General features: G+C 38.3%; 1 protein-coding gene and 2 long non-coding RNA genes across 10 annotated transcripts; 2 read left to right on the plus strand and 1 right to left on the minus strand.

The window, feature by feature from the left end:
* Nucleotides 1–173: 173 nt before the first annotated feature.
* LOC105225402 (ikaros family zinc finger protein) lies at nucleotides 174–17,593 on the minus strand. Of its 8 annotated transcripts, none has more exons than XM_019989935.3 (7): nucleotides 17,245–17,593; nucleotides 4,780–5,454; nucleotides 4,493–4,711; nucleotides 4,104–4,407; nucleotides 3,765–4,025; nucleotides 3,497–3,643; nucleotides 174–2,731 (listed from the first exon to the last, which is right to left on the minus strand). In XM_019989935.3, the coding sequence occupies exons 2-7, from the start codon at nucleotides 5,448–5,450 to the stop codon at nucleotides 2,330–2,332; spliced, it is 2,004 nt and encodes a 667-aa protein (XP_019845494.2). In that variant the 5' UTR covers nucleotides 5,451–5,454; nucleotides 17,245–17,593; the 3' UTR covers nucleotides 174–2,329. The 8 variants fall into 8 exon arrangements, with proteins under 8 accessions (XP_019845494.2, XP_029405671.2, XP_029405672.2 ...); XM_029549811.2 differs by having other exon boundaries at nucleotides 3,771–4,025; nucleotides 17,245–17,589; XM_029549812.2 differs by lacking the exon at nucleotides 17,245–17,593 and adding an exon at nucleotides 11,772–13,328 and having other exon boundaries at nucleotides 3,771–4,025.
* Nucleotides 9,858–15,942, plus strand: LOC115066091 (uncharacterized). Its single transcript, XR_007423602.1, has 3 exons — nucleotides 9,858–10,147; nucleotides 14,918–14,971; nucleotides 15,056–15,942. It is a non-coding gene; the product is annotated as an uncharacterized LOC115066091 (long non-coding RNA).
* LOC125780178 (uncharacterized) lies at nucleotides 17,348–18,690 on the plus strand. The gene is made up of 2 exons (XR_007423603.1): nucleotides 17,348–17,484; nucleotides 17,537–18,690. It is a non-coding gene; the product is annotated as an uncharacterized LOC125780178 (long non-coding RNA).
* The last annotated feature ends 107 nt before the right edge of the window (nucleotides 18,691–18,797 follow it).

The raw sequence follows: 18,797 nt of genomic DNA on the forward strand, positions 1-18,797 counted from the left end.
GCTCGCAATGTTTCAAAAACAGTTTGTTGCTTTTCTTAAGAATAGATAACAAAATATTTATTTTTGACATAAGCTGCTTTCCAAAACTGCTTCAGCTATGCATTTATCTCTATGCACGCACATAACATACTTATATGTATGTACATATTTTGGCGTATTTTTTTGGATGTGTATGTGTGTGAATTTTCGGGTATTTGTGTACTTAATCAAAGAGGAAGGTAGGTATCTACGTAGCTTCGAATATAAAAATATTGCTCATTTTGATTTGTTGACTTTTAGCGCAATTGCTCAAATTACAGTTAATTGCTGTAAATGTTGGCAATTTCAAAAGCTTTAACGTGTATGTATGTGTGATTTTTCACACAAAATGTCTTCATTATTAACATTGCCACTAAGATGTGTGTGATAAGTTCTTACAGCGGTCTCCCCTTCAGGTTGCCGTTGAGTCTTCACATTCAGTTGTAACAGAAAAATAGTTCAAATAAATCAACCAGTACATGACCGCCAATTTGCTTCACTTCAAACATTTTGTTTTTAAAAATACCATTGGCCTGAAATTAGTATATCTGTGATTGACGGACGTGGCGCATGAGTAACCTATTTACAACGAAATTTTCGAAGGGACACTTCGCTCAGAAAAACAAACTTCGAGTGAAAGCTCGAGAAAAGCACAAACAAATGCAAGTAAAGTAATTATATAATATAATATGAATACGAAAAGGAATTTTTGATTGATACTCAAACGGAATTTCACTTCACTTGAACATTAACTAGAGACTGCTTTTAATAATGGGCGATAAAGTTCGTAAGTTCCTCTTACCGCGGTTCAAAGTCAATATCCTGTCAACGACCATTTTGGAACTGCATACAACAGAAAGTTGTTCAACGATAAATGCAAATGTCTTTACGAAATATAAAACCAAAAATACACTTTAAATGCGAAAATATACTTTTAACCGGCGATATAGCAAATTGGAAACCAAATGTACACTGTAGCAATGGCGCTTCCATGATTTAGAATATTTTCTGCACGCGCAACGCGCATTTCTGTTTGTCACATACACACGTTAAATCGTTTGATTTTGCCAATTCGACATGAATCTTTTGACTTTTTGAGATATCGGTCGCACGTTGTACGTGAATTCACCAAAATTGCAACTGCTTTTGCGTTTTTTGGCTAAAGAAATATTTTAAAATTATTTATTATTAATTAATTAACTATAGTTCGTCGCTATTTCAATTAGGTTTGTTTTACATACGAGTATATGCAACTACATGCTAATTATGTGTATAATTTTCGATTACTTACAACTAATATATGTTTTATAACAATTCATTTAAAATTACATACATACGTTGAAGGTACATTGCAAAAATTTGACCAGCACTAATAGTTAAATTATTGAGTGACTCCTCGAAAGCAAATGGAAATTTTTCATAGCACACCGATACAGCAACACTGCATGTATATTTTTGTTAATATTTTTTTACTGATTTTATCAGAACTCTACGATTTCCCAGCGACTGTTCACGTGCTAAGAAAGATTTCCCTCGGCCTATCAAAAGCTACCATTGGCTTTACTTAATGCTCTTCTCTAATTTTATTAATATACAGTATATGTATTTAATAACATCATGTGTTTAATTTGGGGCGGATAAAGCTCTAAATGCATTTCTAAAAAATCGTTTGCCTATTAAAGGTGTCATGTGTTTTGGTACTTTCTCTGTCTTCAGCACTTCTAATAGAGACATATTCATCTGCATTCACAGCATTTTCTTGACTTCACTGCTTCTACGCGTGCGCAAAGGATTAACGATTTGCTTTGACGAATACTCGTCATTATCTAACTTACTCATTTGTATGTAATTAAGAAAGTTGTACATTAAACATGATAATTTGCATAAGTATTTCAGAAAATGTTTATGTTTTTATGTTTTTAATTTTGATTTGTTCTTGCTTTCAGTTACAATCGACTATCACACACTTTTGCATCTCGTGACTCTTCAGTTTCCATTACTTTTCGCTTCTACTATGTTTACGACTCTGGCTTGTTGCAGCCACTGTTATACAGCGGACCGCTTGCCTGATTTTCCTAAAACAAAACACTAAACTGTCTTATATATTTACATTCACATACTGGTGGAGCCTTCCCCATTAATATTGCCTCTAGCTGTAGATTATTTGTCTCACTATAAAAGAAAGCTCGTTCAACGAGTCCTTCATTGCCTGCTTTATGGACAACTGTTATCGTTTCCGAAATGCCGCCGTGCTTGTAGCTATCTACTTTTGATTGTTTATATTGGCCGCGGTTGCAAGGCTCATTGGTTGCTATTGGTGGCTTTTGCTCAACAAATGCGAATTGAATTCGTAGACGTTGTTGCATTGTTCGCCACATATGTTGCACTTCCATGGATTGCTCTCGCAGTGGCAGCCCTTGTGCAGGAAGTACAGTGTTTCGTCCGGGAACTCGATGCCACAGAATAAACAAGTGAGTATTTGCTTGCGGTTTAGCAGGTTTGGTTCGGTCTCTTGGCCGGTTGAGGTGATCGTGCCGTTGCATATAGGGGTGGAATTGCAGGAGGAGCTGTTGCTTGTAGTGCCGGTGACGCCGCCTGTTTGCACGACATTGTTGTTGTCCAATACAGCCGCATTGCGAGTGATGCGATTATTAGCCTTGGCGCAAATGCGTCGTTTAAGGTCCTCTCTTAACAAGGACTTCAGTGGGGATACCTGCAATCCATCAGAAAATATAAAAAACACCTCTAAGTATGTATAATTAGATAAATAAATGGATAATTGAGGGTTGCACTGCACTGGATCTATTGTGACCTCGCATCTGCGCAGTGTCCCATCTAGCCCCAGCATTAAAGAAATTATACACCTGTGCAGGTTATACCCGTTCAGTAATCGTTTGACATAAGCCATTCGTTTCCTGGTGATACTTTCTTTTTTACAGAAGCCCTTATTTTTGGTAATGAGATCCCACTGAGATCAGTCGGCCTAAGGATGGCTACTAAACGAGCTTGATTCCCTGGTTAATTTCCGCCACTGTCTCTGAGGCGCGGTACCCATATTAGGTGGACCCGTTGGCGAAATATCCTCAACGGCTATCTGACGATCGCTTGTTATGACTATACCGGGCACCGACTAATTTTGTTAAATACGCGTGAAAAATGCTCAGAAAGACGACCCTAGCTCGATATTTCTGAATTTGAAGATTAGTCAGAATACGAGAATTCAGATAGTCCTTGCAAGAATCATGATCCGAATGGCTTATAACAAAATAACAACCTTCATTGAAATACTTCGTACATAAATTATATTGTATGTTGCAACCCAGGACGTGGCCGTTTTAAGAGAAAAAATTCAGATAAGCAGTTTGGTTAAGTGGAGCTTTTGATAAATCCAGTGCAACAGAAATGTTCTCTCTTAAGGACGAAGCCGGTATCTATTGAAAAATCAGATAATTTTGATCTTAAAAACTTGAAAACAGACCTTAATTAACGAAGTTAATCTGCCGTTTGGAGACGAGAATTCCGATTCACTGCTGTCACCGCCATTCATTTGATCGCATTGTGTGGTTGGGCTAATTTTTGTGCCGCTCTTATTAGCATCCGTTGATAAATCCTCCCCTACTGGTTCCTACAGTAGAGCAATAATAACCAAAAAACAAACAAAAAAACAGACAAAATGGGGAGATATGTACATAGATATGTATGCTTATGTGAACACAATGAAAAAGGCTAGGAAATTTGTGCATTACACTCGCCTGCTTGATTGGTATCAAACTGATGGATGGTGTGATGTGGTTCTCGTGGTGATGGGTTTTTGGTGAAGGGCAAGCATTCAACTGCACACCGACATGACTGGTGCTTGAAGGCAACGATTTGGTATTGCAATCGATCGGATGTTCTTGAGGTGGTGGTTGTGCTGGTGAATTATTTCCAATGACTGCATCCCGCTCGCCTCGACCGCCGCTCTTCGTCTCCATCAGTTCCACCCCGGTTGCGGTATTGGCGTTCCCCTGCAAATCAAATGCACATAAAAACGCCGCATCAGTGGATTTCCCCAATTTGCAATTTAGCAACGCATTCCATGTTACATTGAACAAATCGGTTCCATTGTCGGACAGCGTTGAAATTTCCACATGTGGAGTCAAAAAGTGCATGGGCGGTGTGGCATTCTCCAGCGAACGCATCGACTCGCCGCTATCGCTCTGATGAGTCGTCGTCATATTCGAGTTAGCATTCTGGCTTGCAGCAGCAGCAGCTGCAGCCACGACATTCAGGCCCGGTACGAAACTGGCAGCGGCTGCGGCAGCTGCTACTTGTGATGCCTGCGACTCCAAGGCGAGCAGTAAAGATGAGGAACCACCCGGTCCGGGATTATCAAGGTCTATACCATGTCTATAAAACAAACCACATTAAAAAAGAACTTTATTTCTTCAACTACGCGAAGTAACTAATCTATGCATATACCCTTCTAGCTCACCTGTTGAAAAAGTGAATCCTTAGCGATTTCATAGAACCTGCTCTATAGCTACACAGTGGACAGGTTTTAACGAGGTCGTGTTGGCCGACATGCTCGTTTTGGAAATGCGCGCGCATAGCGATTTGGCGCTGGAAGCCACGGTTACATATGGGACAGTGGTATGGAAGAGTTTTCGTGTGCGTTGTAAAATGTTCTGCCAAATGGTCTTTGCGGAAAAATCTATAATAATCAATTATATAATACTCTGTGTGGTCAGTTCGTAGCTCGAGTAAGTAGTAAATACAAACCTCTTTTGGCAGACACGGCATTCGTAAGGCTTGACACCAGTGTGGCGCATTTTGTGCCGTCTCATATTGGCGCCATTTGAGAATTTCATATTGCAAACATCACATTCGAAAACTTTGCGGGATGAGGACGACGAAGACGATGATGCAGTTGGACTGCTGGCATTGCCATTCGTTGCAACCACCGACATATTTGAGGGCACATTATTTACCGTTGCCGTATCCGGTACCAATTTGGCTACATCGTTGCTGTTGCCTGCATTTTGCTCTGCATGGGGCATCACCGAACCGACAACACTCAGATTCTCCAAGTCAGGCTCTTCGGTTTTGAGGCGCGCATGATTAGACAAACACTGGACGACATGTAGCAGTAGCGATGCCCTAGAAGTAGTCTCGAAATGGTCGCAACGTTCGCAGCGAAACGTCGCCATAGCGGGCGGATTCGGTGTACTTGTGGATGTGGAGTAATTCGTTGGCGGGGTACTATTTGCGCGTGCTGTACTATCCAAGGCCACTGGCTGTTCATCTGCGCTGCATTCCTTCAAGCTACGTAGCGCATGTGTATGCTTGACTAACGCACTGTGCTGCAACAAACTCCCGGGTGTCATATCAATTATTCCGCTGTCCTTTAATGTCATCTCCATACCGGCGGCTGCACTTATAGTTTCAGCCATTTACCTACAAAAAAAAACGCAAGGAAAGTTGTGGTAACCGATCATTTTAACTAGACCTGTACTTTTTAAAAAATATTTTAAATCGATCCTGAATGTTCTACAAATGTATCTAATTTATATTCAATTTCGACAATTAATGAGCAGTTTTCAACGGATGTAATGTGTAATTAATTATATACATGATTCTGTGACGGATTTTTACAAAAAATAGAAAGAGCACTAAAGTGAGTCGAATATCTTCAGTTATTCGCAAATATTTGGATGAAAATAGTTTTGATTCACCTCTAGATAACATCGACATCTTAATGATCAAGTCAATTTCTGGAAATATGTGGGCAATGTATGAGAGAGTTCGAAAAATTGAAAGATAATTGGAAATTTGTATGGAGCTAAAATTATCTATCCTTAATCCAGAAGTATGTTTAGAAAACACATTACTACAATAGTAAACATAGGTCGGGACATTTTTACAATTAGTAGTTTATCATAAGAAACTAAAAAAATTTACAATTTTTCTCAGATGCTAACTCTTTTTTGCTTTCAATGAGTCTTTTCAGCTGTTTTGTCCTCTTCTTCCAGTTTTTTGCCAGTAATGACATATTTTTAGATTTTTAACTTGTCTGCGTTTGCTTTCCCTTTGCAGAGAACTTCAGCTGTTATACTTGATTGAAATAAATTTGTCAGGTGGGAATATCTTTCTTAGTGAATTTATATGTAATTGCTTTAAAGAACGTCATTTTTTCTTCGGAGATAATTTCTTACTGAGTTTTAAAACCTCAAATACTTTTCTCATTTTACTTGCACTCATACAAAGCACTGAGCGTAAGCCCTTGAGGGGATTAGCTATTTAGACAGTCCCTTGCTATCTTTCCAGCGTTCATTCCAATTATAAAGATGAATAAAACTGCATAAGCAACACAAAATATTAAAACTACAATAAATAAACCTCTAATTTTATGATTATGAATACGTAGGAGAAGTGATCTTCAGCGTTTGATTCAAGGTTGAATACAGTCCATCTTCAAATATGTACACTGACGTTTGTTGTGTGTGGATAGTTTATGGTTTGATATTAGAGCCGCTTACATTAAGAAAACAGGTTTGAATAAAAGAAACCATAAATTAGAGATGCACATACTTATGCATGTCTATATGTATACCTACACGAGCGATTGTGTATAAACACACTTTACCAAAAATTAATATTTTTTCCCTACGATACATTAGAGGTCACCCGGTTAATCCAATTTGAATATGCACAGAAACAAAACAATATACAAAAGCACACATATAAAAATTATAATATATGTATGTATGTGTGTATGTGGAATAAATAAGATTGACCTTGACGAGCCGTGGCTCAAACTCCGATTCCCCTTTTTTGTTTTTCTTTATGTTACATAAATCTAAGCTAAACTAATGTAGTCATTATAATGTATAATAATAAAACGCGCATCAAATGCACAATTGTCAATTTTCCAATTAATCAGTAAGCGTTTTTCTTACTTGAAATAATCGTAATTATGGAAACTTTTTTTTATAAAGACAAGGAGTCTTCAACATTTTCTAAAGCTTGTCCATTTCTGTGAAAACATACGATCATATGAAACAGTGATCGGCAAGTACACGACTCATGGAGTGTATGCTCCAGATATATCCTCTCTTATCGTAACATTTGCGCAATCGGTAAAAAACTTTAATAAAATAACAAATACCATTGACAACTATGACAAATATTAAAGTACCTTTCTTAGCAATTCCTCGGAAATGTGTGTTTGGGCAGCCTAAAAGATCTGTACTAAACTAAACGACTTGAGGAAGTTCTGAACACTTCAGCATGCCCCCCAAAATTTATTGAAAAATTTTTCAGAAAGTACTATTCACAATTAAGCAAAAAAAAGGAAAAGCTACGGCTGACCCAAGGTTGTAGTACCTTTCACAAACAAAAACGTTTTTCACACATGAGCTTGATTTCGGTTGGTCAGTTTGTATAGCAGCAATATGCTATAGTGGACCGATCTGGAACATGTTTTCAGATATTTTAGGGGTGCCTTGGATAGTAATCCGCACCAAATATCTTGAGAATATCTTGTTAAAAAAACCTTAAGGATAACTTTATATACACTGTTCAGGGTACAAAAAAACATTTTCTGAGGGCAATTTTCAAAAGAATGTCTACGAAGTTCAAATATTACAAAATCAATTCAAGTTTTTCTATACACATATTAATTAATTTATCAAATATACGCATATGTACATATGTATGTATGTAATAACATAACGTTTACAGATTTACCATACACATATAATGTATGTACATACATACATATTTATAAACATATGTACGTATACCGTTTGTTTTCGAATAACCCCTCTGTCTCTTCTAGTTGGCCTATTTTAACGTTGGTTGTAAAATAAAAATGCATTAAAGCATAAGCACATGTAAAGATATGCGCATAGATATGTACATACATACATAGCAAATGTGTACTAGTATATTTTAATGCTCCTTAGCTGCATTACAACCAAGTCATTAGGTCAAGTTTTGAAACCAAACTAGCTCACATCCCAAATTCATAAATATCTCGCTCGAAAGGTAAAGCCACACAGATTCATACTGGCACTATACATACATGCCTACATTGTGCATAGTTTACCCACATGCCCTACATACACACATATACATATATATGTATGCCCATGCATATACATATGTACAGAGTAAACAGAAACACGTTGAATAGGCATGAGAGAGCGCATTTTTTTCTATTTTGTGCTCTTTGCCACTTTGAAGTTATTCATGTCAGTATGTCAGTGACATATCTGCTTAACATTTTTTATGTTGGATTATGTCGCACAAAAGCCGGGCGACTAACAAGCAAACCTACCAACCAGGAATATATGTTATACCGAAAATGGATGACCTACACATAACCGCGCACACACACGCTTAATGGTTTCGCTCAAATAGACGCTTTGAAACATTTTTAATTAATCAAAACTAAAGTACAAAATATTGAAGCTACGCGGAAGTTAAAATGACGTCTCTCGCCAAAAAAAGACACCATGAATATGCTAACCTCTGTTAGTATTGTTAAGTCCTTAAAAGCTGTTAATTTTAGTCAAATTCCTCGGCTGGAAATGATATTTCCATATTTATCAATTACAAATCGTTTGATATTGGACTATTTCGATATCGTCTTTCGAATCCAAAAGCAAAAGGCCGACATAACTTTTCCGAGTCATTTACTGATTTTTTTCCAAGAAAGGACAGGCATATGCTCAATATAAGGCCTTTGGGGACGTTTTCTAGTTGCAACTATGTATGTCGTAACGCCGTGATCCAAGCACCAAGTTAGGTCACACAATTAGCACAGCATAACTGTTGTTATCAGGAGTTCGTTTCTGAAATAACCGTCAGGTTTTTGATAATTACAAATAACTCATTTGCCATATGTACATACATATGTACTTATGTACATGCATATGTTCTTATATACTTATGCATAATTTGGATGCAACCTTTTACACTGAACTGATTACCGAAACTGGTTCACATTTTAGGGAAAGTAAAAATATTAAATTACTTATGATGGGGTAGTCGCCAAGATCGACTTTCCACAAGCTATGTACTTTACAAGAGAAAATAACAGTTAACTAAATAGCGCACGTGCGAGAGTTACATTCATAAGAGAAGTTATATATTTCTAAATACATGTGTGTGTGTTTGTGGGTGACTCTATCGGAACTTGACATTAATTCTGAAGTTTCTGCTATTGAAAGTGGGTGACATTGTTCCCGCTGCTCATTTACAACATGGCACACAAACGCCTTCTAGCACGCACACACACACCAACCAGTTCATCGCAGCCCAACACATTCGGCGAACAGAAGACAAATGAGAAATTGTTTGTTCGGCAAAAAAGAACGACGAAACTTATAACAACAACGCACATACAGTTTATATGTAAATACGAAAGAATGGTGAATGAGAATCAGTTTTAACTGTAACATAAACGCACCAACACGGCGGTTGTGCTTTTCGCGCCATACTCCCAAGTTAGAAAGTGGAACAGGAATTTCCCTCATTAAGGTAAAACAGCGTAAAACGGAGCAGCGCAAGCAGCGAAATTCTCGGTACCGGCAACGATCAACAGACCGAAAGCTTAATTTGCGCTCGGGCTAGTAAGCGTGCACATGTGGGTATGCATGTAAGTAAGCACACATAGCGACGCTGTAGCGGCGCGTTGTTCCGAATGCGAAGCGATGATTTCATTTATGTTAGCGCTGCAGCAGCGCATTGCGAAACACTTGCCATGGCCAACGGCAAGAGCAAGTGGAGCAAAAATAGTTCACCATTCCACACATGTGGGACACTGCCACAGCGTTGGCATTAAGCAGAGTAACAACAATAGCAACAACAATGACAACAGTCAGTGACCAACAGACAGACCGCACGTTTGGCTACCTCGACTCACACATTGTGCCACTCTGTTCGTTACTGTCGTTATTGCTTTATTTGCAATTACAACTTCCACTATCATTCGCAACTCTTCATTTCGGAACATTTAGTTCGACAGAGCGCTTCACACTTCATCACTCACATCACCCACTAAAACGTATGCACGAAGTGTCTTGGCTACTTGCTTAACTTTTCTCTAATTTGCGCTGCTCGCAGTCGTTTTGACCTATTGGTGGTAAGTAATGTAGTTTTTGTTATTAATTTCAATGTATTTTACGTTTTTTCGTTTTTATTTTATTTTTTTTTTTTGCTTTAGCACTAGGCAGGTTTAATCCACGAGTGTGCCCAAGCTCATTGAACTAATTTCTGTTCCATTCATATTGGAGCACCTAGAGAAACACTGACCCCATTGAGCAATAATTAGTTAACAATAGACGATGGTCATAAACGTCTATTGCTTTAAAATCGTCCACTTCACTTCTTTCGCTCTCGTTTGCGGTTGAGCTGTTCTTCTGCGATTTGTAAATAATGAATTCCTAATAAATTGATTTAAACTGTTTGACGTTTCCGCTTTAAAGTGTATTTCGCTCTTTTAGAGGCCACAATGCTCGTAGAATTCAAAGCGAAATTTCCACATACACCGCGTGTACTCAATCTTGTCAAAAAGGCAAAAGCGCTCTGCCAGCGGCACAACGTGCTTCGCCAGCGAGAAAGTCTCTCCGCCGCCTCTCGTCAACAGCGTTAGCTTCCCAGCGTTCGTTGGTGCTTGCGCTCGAAAGCAGTGTTGTTTTGTTGACCTAATTTTCCTCTCGCTTGTTACAATTGTGTGCTCACTTTGACTTTTTATTATCTTTGTATTTTACATTTTCCTCGTTTTTACTCATTTCGTTAAGTTTTCTTCGCAATGTTCTCCTCACGCGATGGCAACTAGTTCTCTGACAGACTGGCTGGCCAAATGGTAACTTGACCGTCTCGTCGGCCGACCGTTCGACGGACTGTACGACCATTGCAATGGCTGGCCGTTGCGCTCATATTTCGTCAGCGTTCAGTTGTAGCGAAGTAGTGGAGCGACGAGTAAATGTTAGTTGGCGGCCGTGATGCTTTGTAGATATGAACTAGAAAACCAGCTGCAGCAGCACCAACAACAACGGCAATACGTTACAAAGCACTGCACATGTGTATTTACTACGTACGTATAGACGCACATGGACACGCTTGCACACACACAACTAGCTAAGTGGTCGTACCTTAACAAAGCTCATTTTCAAGCGAAGAACTGCAAGAAACCGATTTAAGATATAAACTGGAGTTGCGCTATTGTTAGCTCGCATGCAGTTTACACAAATACCTAATTGTGTCAAGTATAAATATAATAATTATTTCTAATACCGAGTACATTTTTGATGTTGCCATGCTGTAGGAACACATTGGGAGAGAGCATATGGCCGCCGTGATTACATCGTCATCGTCATCGCCATTGCTTCCGTGGCGGCGACCGGATTCTTGCAATTTCACCTAATGGTGAGAATAGAATTTTCGCCTCACACCCCCAACCGCTGTAATGTTGCCAACAGATTATATGTCACAAAAGTGTTGATATCTGTATGCACACATGTACATACATACATATGTATATGCGAATAGAAATTCATAGCATTATTTATGTACATACATTTCATTTATATAGATATGTACATACATAGATATGTATGCATATATACATATATATGTTGAAAGCATATGCACAACTGTAGACACAGCTAATCTTAAAAAAGTCTATGCTCGCCATGCACCCAACCTAGTTTCCACTATTTGTTCTACTTTTGGTTTCGTTGCAGTGCAACTTAACAGCAATTCACCTCACGTAAAACTGATGTCAGGCCAGCAGAAGCTTGCAATTTTTCATAACTTGGATGTTGCTTCTACTTGTAGTGTCTTCAGCGATTATTTTCATAACTTTATTGCACAATCCACAAAATAATCCATGCACTCATGTACTCGAAACCCGTATACTATGTGTGAATATATGTATGTATTTCTACGCGGCCGCGTTCTTCACAGATGCGCTTATGCGTCCGACAAACAACCGAATCGACGATGGAACGAAAGCGTTCGATGAGTGACTACAGACGATGGCGTTTTCGGAGAACGCTGGTACGCGTGTTTCGCGTCTTCGATTCTAATGTTTTGCTTTTCGGCACAACACAACAACATATACTGAATCCAAAGTACCGCACTATGCAAGCACACAGGCAGTAGTGTGTCAGGGAATACCACTTTAGACGAATGCGACGCAGCGACGCCGGCAGCGCAAACATCAGTGTCAGCTGCGCCATAACTAAAGCCGTAGGCAGTAATCGTCTCCAAAGCAAAACGCTCCCTGTTCATATACGTAGTCAGCATTCAGTCAGCTCCCCGTACACAAAACACCAGTGCGCTCCACAGCAATTGGCATGCTGTCTCTCTTTTTGTGTGTGTTGTAACAAAGAGCGTAGCGGCCGTTGTGTGCTAATCGTAAACTGAGTGGAAACGCCGACGCGCCAATGTTTGAAGCGAGACGACGCACTATTCAAAATTAGGTCAACAGGTTTGGAGTGGGCCTTCTCATGTGCTGTTTGATTGTATCTTCCTCGCCATACCCTCATGCCCTCATGCTGACACGACATTCAACGCAATTGCTGTTTATTTTGCGATTGTGTGGCGCTCAACGCACGAGCAGTGAGCAGAGAGCGCACCTTCATGCTCGCCCAATTTGCGCCCAATGCTCGGTAGCGCACCTCTTCCGTTTCTTTCCTTCCTTCCTAATCGTTCCGCACTCATTCGGTTGCGCGGGCAAAAACCGTAAGTCGGCCAAACCACCGACGCAATGCATTTATTGCACCACCGCCACAGCCAACTAATCATCCGCTCACTGCTCGCTTCTCGCACATAGCATTGTTTGATTAGTTGTTGTTAGACTAACGGACTTGGATGTTGTTGTTAGATGAACGCTTGTTGTTTTGGGCCAAAGTAGTGAAACAGCTTTAATAACAATTCCAATACTGATTGTGCTTTACAGAGTTGGTTAGCAGGTACTTAGGAACGGTGGAGTCTCGTTGTTGTTGCCGCTGTAGCTGTCACATCCACTGTTGCAACAGTCGCAGCCACTATTCCAATACAGTACCCAACTGCTAAAAACATTATGCTAGTCGCATTAGATACTCTGCTTAGCAGCGCTAATATACCTGTATAATCACGCGCCTAGAAGTCGTCTGAAACAAGCTATGAATAAGGTGTCAGAATGCTACTTGCACACCTACACACCCACATGCAAGCATAAGAGCCAATGTGTACGCTGGCGAACGTCTGTTCCAAATGTGCAGACAAGCGTTTGCAGCACGGCGTGGAATGGCATGTGCAATGCCTTTGGTTGAATTGCAAGTCATCAAATGTGTTAGTAGGAACTTCTGAAAGTATGTGTACATATGTACATATGTACATATGTACATATGTATGTTGTAGAATACCTACTGAATATACACTATTCTCCAGAAGGGTTGCATAGTAAATAATTTAATTTATTTAGTTTATGTTTTTTGTTTTTATTTCATTCTCTCACAAGTTCAATTTAAGTGGTTTTGAATTCCAGAAAAGTAATATAATAAATAAACCGAAACTACAAAACCTTCCACAGCACTTTTCTTATAGCTATGGTATAAAACTCCTATAGCAGTCAGATCTGAACTATTTATGTATTAACATGTATGATTGTAGCGTTGTTTTGGACAATAATCTGTGCCAAATTCTGTGAAAATATCTTGCCAAGTAAAAAAATTTTCCTTACAAGAACTTTATTTTAATCGGTCAGTTTGTATGACAGATATACAATATACTATATACTATATATACTTTAATGAAATGTAAAAATCCACCATAACATTTAAATGAGGAAAGTGAGAAACAGTTGTTGGTGATACCGAAAACTAATCGAGATAGATACATATATGTATGTATATGTATTATATATATGCTATACATGATCAGAATGACGAGGCGAGTTGGATTTCGGGGACTGCAAAATTCGGTTCCGATAACTTGGGAAAAAATTGAGATATCCTTCCTTGGTATAAAGGGGAGTTTAATATTTCAGATGAGGATAATCAGACCATTACCACGACCATATAACTATATTATACGAAAACCTATATTTAATAGGTAGGCTATAACTGCACTGATATATAAAACAGTCATTTGATACATGTAATCGTTTTAAGGACAAGCATCTATGGTTTTAAATCTTTAAAAGGTAGGCGTGGTACCGCCTCTAATAGATTCAATGTCCATACTTCACATTCCAATAGAGCTGTATTAACCAGATTTGCTCAGAACCCCCCTGGATTGAGTTTATCACATACATACATATTTCTCATTTTAATAAATTAGAATAATTTTATTATTAACATTTCGGATTCCCGGTTTCACAGTCCATACATACATATGTAAGTTGTGCTTCAGATAAAAAAGGAAAATAGTGTTTTACAGTTCATACTTACATAAGTAATAAAAATGTTAGACTTAAGCAGTGCTTAAGTAACAGCTGCTGTTTGTTTTGAATTTTTAGTTATTTGTGAAAAGAAGAATAATAAGAAAATTAAAAAAAATATATAAACGGACTGGGATTTCCACCAGTTCCAATAGGTGCTTCGACTCACTAGTGGGGAAATTCGGGGTTCTTTTGTTGTTTTCATCCATTTTCGATATAATTTACCTCACAAATGTTATATTTTAAATATTTCAAACATGTTTTTATAGATGACATTTGTACAACATATGTTGCCCATAACGTTGTTGTATTTCCTAAGTCTTGATCCTTGAAAATTGCGAGACTATAAAATTTGCAATTACACCCGAATTTTATATAATTATCATACAAACTTATGAATATACATATTATTAGAAAAACTTAAAATGTATAATCTTATTTTTTAATTTTTTCATATTAAAGTTTGGCAATTTGCATTTTCAGGATACTTTTAGGATGTGAGATCTTGACCAATAGCAGCGATTATTATCAAAAATAGTATGTAAAATTCAACTCAAAAGCGTACTTGTTCTATCACACAAATCTAGATCTTCCCTATGCTCACTATTTTGTACGTTTTAGCTTTGCTCTTTACGCTTGGACTTGGTCTACAATATTCAAGTTTCATGCTTCTTCTTGTGTGATCTCAATCGCATGCAGCATGGCATATAAACACCGAAAACTATTCGTATCGAAAGCACACGTTCTGTTATTATTACCACCTGATTACGATGTGTCTACGAGTGCATAACGAACTACATAAATACACACATGCAAAGTGTACGACTTCGTAAGTACTATATGTATTGACCCAGTGAGGAAAATAACAGGTGACACTTTGGTGCCCTTTTTGATGACATTCATAACCAGCTGATGATTTGGTCTGGACCTGAACTCAAATTGAGGTGCTATAAACAAGATCTTATACAAGTATATTTATTCTTTATTGGTATTTAAACATAATGATTATTACTACTTCTCTTGTTTTTTGGAATTTTGTCGTACTTATTCTTCGTGCTATGCCGAAAGTGGATGGATCTGCATCATTAAGTCTCATTAAATCGGCTAATGGATTTTAGATCAGCAAAACCCTCTGAAGTTTATCTTACCTACCGAAGCACATGTATGTACATTTGGTCATATTTCGTTCCACTGAGTGCTAAGCACATACTAAGCCTACGAACGGTATTCACAAATACTCTTTAGTGACAAATTTGGTATTTCTAGACTAATTCTAAATAATTTACTCGTAAACGTTTCCATCATCCCAAAATTTCCTACAAGGTAATCATAGGTACGAGCTGAACGAACGCACATTGCGCAAACAAATTACAACTGCTACGTATGCGTGTGTTTGTATACATGAATGCGGGTACGTAAGTGTGTCCAATTGAATGCCGATTCGTATAGTTAAGAATTTCGAAACGACCTATGACAATATTTAGTTGCCTAATCACAAAATAGAGTTACTGTGCTATTCCTCTTTGATTTGAAATATTTGAAATATGCGAAACGGACGAATTTGCAGAAATTTGAAAGTGGAAATTGTTCTTATTCAAATATAAATAAACGTTTAATTCATTCTAGGTTTTTATATAAGAATATATTGAAAAAACAAGAATAGTATGTTAAATATGTATGAGCTTTAAAAAATAATAATGTCAACAATCCATGTGAGGTTTAATTCAAAAATTTCATTTTTAGTTTACTTTTCACCTTTAACCAGGACATTGAAATGTCGGAATAGTCACAAGTTTTTTTCGGATAAGTAAGTGATAACTGTAATTATTTTACGAAACTGCTGCGTTAATTGCGATAAATATGCTAAGATTTCAAACATATATTTGTACTTTTGAAAAACTGCCAAAAAGTTAATTTTTTTGTTTAATAATGAAAGGCTATTTTCATAAGGGGTTTGTTCAGTGCTGGTTCAGTTTGCCAAGCCGTTTGCTTTTATGCTACGAACCTTGTTTGATTAATTACTTTAAGGTTAGAAAATATTTAGATAAGACCCATGTTGAAAAGGGTTTAGTTAGAAAAACCAAAGCTATATTTGCAACATATGCAAGTAGGTCAGGTTTCAAATATAATTAAACATAAGTATGTACATTGAAATTAAGTAAAAACGCAGGGAAGAAGAGCTCCAGCCCCGATTTGCAAAAGATAACTGGAAAAGACGTATGTACATATGTATGCATATTTACTTGGTTCAACACGCATACACATATTCCATCGTATCGATGCATCTCTCGAGGTTTGCCCAACCGCAGTGACTCCACCAGTTCTGAACTGTAAGATGCGGATATGTAGGTACGCATGCAAAAGATATGTTTGAACATAAGTGAAACACTGTAGAAATAAGACTGAACTAGGTAATCCATAATGCATTTGATTTTCTAAATTTGCTTAGTTTCATTTTTTATGAGCTTCTGTTTCTATTCTGTTCCATGTATTTATTCTTTTTTATGAATTTCGTGTTCGTTTCGCAATTTCCATTCAATTTTATAGTATGACAAGGTGCACTCTCGAAACATACACACTTTTCTGACAACAACAGCGCCTTCCGCTTCCCGCCCACACCCAGCACACATTGCAACATCGCAGTTCTGCACTGCACTGCACCGACAGTGAATTAAATGCCGTTCGGTTAAATTGGTCGGTCGGATATTGCGGTCTGTGCTACTCTTGCCACTCTTGATACACTCTATGCTTGTTCTACTGGTTGTTAGTTTCTTTATTTATTATTATTTTTGTTTTTTTTTCATACTAACGGTAGTAGGTCGCTGCAATTACCAATCTAAACGTATGGTGCAGCAACTCCTGCCAGGGTTGGCGAAGTAATGAAGTCAAGTGGCTGTTCGAAAGAACACGTAACGCGTCTCTCACGTACCTCGCGGCAAGTTCCTCCGAAGCCCGTTACACGAAATAAATGAACAATTCAAATACACAAATCGGAAGCAATAATAACAACAAACAGCAAACGAAAAACAAAGCACTCTCAATAGCAATAGGTAACTAACAACGATAATAACAACAATAAATTCAACAATGCATATTTAACAGATATAAGAAACTAAAAGAATCACTTGCTAACGAAGAAGAACAACGAGCGCTGTGAGCACAAAAAAAATTAGTACAAAAACGAAACGAATGGCCGGACAGAAACAAATAAGTGAGCGACCGAGCGAGCGAGCGAGCGAACGTGTAAAAACGTCCGCATCCGAAAACACACTGGTAGCAGCTAGCGGCTCCATGGCTGTTGTAGCGACGAACACTACTGGATTGCTCTGCTTGCATGCGACACCGTGGACGGCGACGTCGACGCCGACACATCAAGGTACCCACCCCACCGAGCCGCAGACCATCAGCAACAACGTTGCTACCGCCGTTTGAACATCTCACAAAGTCGGGAAATCTGTATAGTGCGCCGCCGCCACTGCCCCTTGCGTGCTACCGCACCCACGGCTCCCACCGCACACTGTTGTGAACGCTGACTACCTTTCCGTACAGCTGCGCGTGCGCTTTATCTCGAGCGATGAACCGAACTGCGAACACTACAACTCCTCAAGGCCTACATGGATTTAGGCCATAAAAATGCCGAAGTGATTCAAGCCAATTCCAAGAGACTCCAACGGCGTATAGCAACGCAACTAAACATTTTCATCTACATACAGACAAATATACTATATATACATACATATATGTATATGAATTTGTTTATACATACAATTGTATATACATATGTACGTACCTCTAAACGCACATTCGTATGTATGTACATATGTATCTCAAGCAAAGTTTCTTAACGCTCTGTTGGAGTTAGTATTGGGAAACTAAATTGCACTGTCTACAGCAACAACACAGGCGTTCGACAACGGCTAACACGGCAGCGGCAATAACATTGGCTTAAGAAACCAACAAGCCAACGGCAAGCCACTGGAAGTTCGGACTGCGCTCTCGGCCGACCCACAAGAGTCTGAAGTCAGCGAAGGGGAGCACCGTCAACGAGTGGCGGCAAACATTCACTTGCGCTCTTTGTTTAGACTTGCATGCACATGCATTAATTCATACAAAGTTATCTAAATACACATACAAGTGTATAAGCGTACGATACATATATACGTTTTATCTACGTATGGATATGTACGTATAAACTTTAGCATCATTAAGCATAGAAACCAAGGCTTGGAAAAATAAAACAACTAAGCTCGCCTACTGATTTACGTATTTTAACATATGGTAAACACACACAGATGTATTTACATACATATATATACAATATACTTATGTATGCACCTGCATATGTTCATTTATTGGTAGGGAG

Source organism: Bactrocera dorsalis, unplaced genomic scaffold (genome assembly GCF_023373825.1).
Source record: "Bactrocera dorsalis isolate Fly_Bdor unplaced genomic scaffold, ASM2337382v1 BdCtg168, whole genome shotgun sequence".
In the NCBI taxonomy this organism is placed as follows: domain Eukaryota; kingdom Metazoa; phylum Arthropoda; class Insecta; order Diptera; family Tephritidae; genus Bactrocera; species Bactrocera dorsalis.

Coding starts and splice junctions, on each gene's coding strand:
- LOC105225402 (XM_019989929.3), bottom strand. CDS start 5,450: ATGGCTGAAACTATAAGTGCAGCCGCCGGTATGGAGATGACATTAAAG. Junction 4,408..4,492: donor AGGATTCACTTTTTCAACAG/GTGAGCTAGAAG, acceptor TTTGTTTTATAG/ACATGGTATAGACCTTGATA. Junction 2,732..3,496: donor GATTAACTTCGTTAATTAAG/GTCTGTTTTCAA, acceptor GATGGATTGCAG/GTATCCCCACTGAAGTCCTT.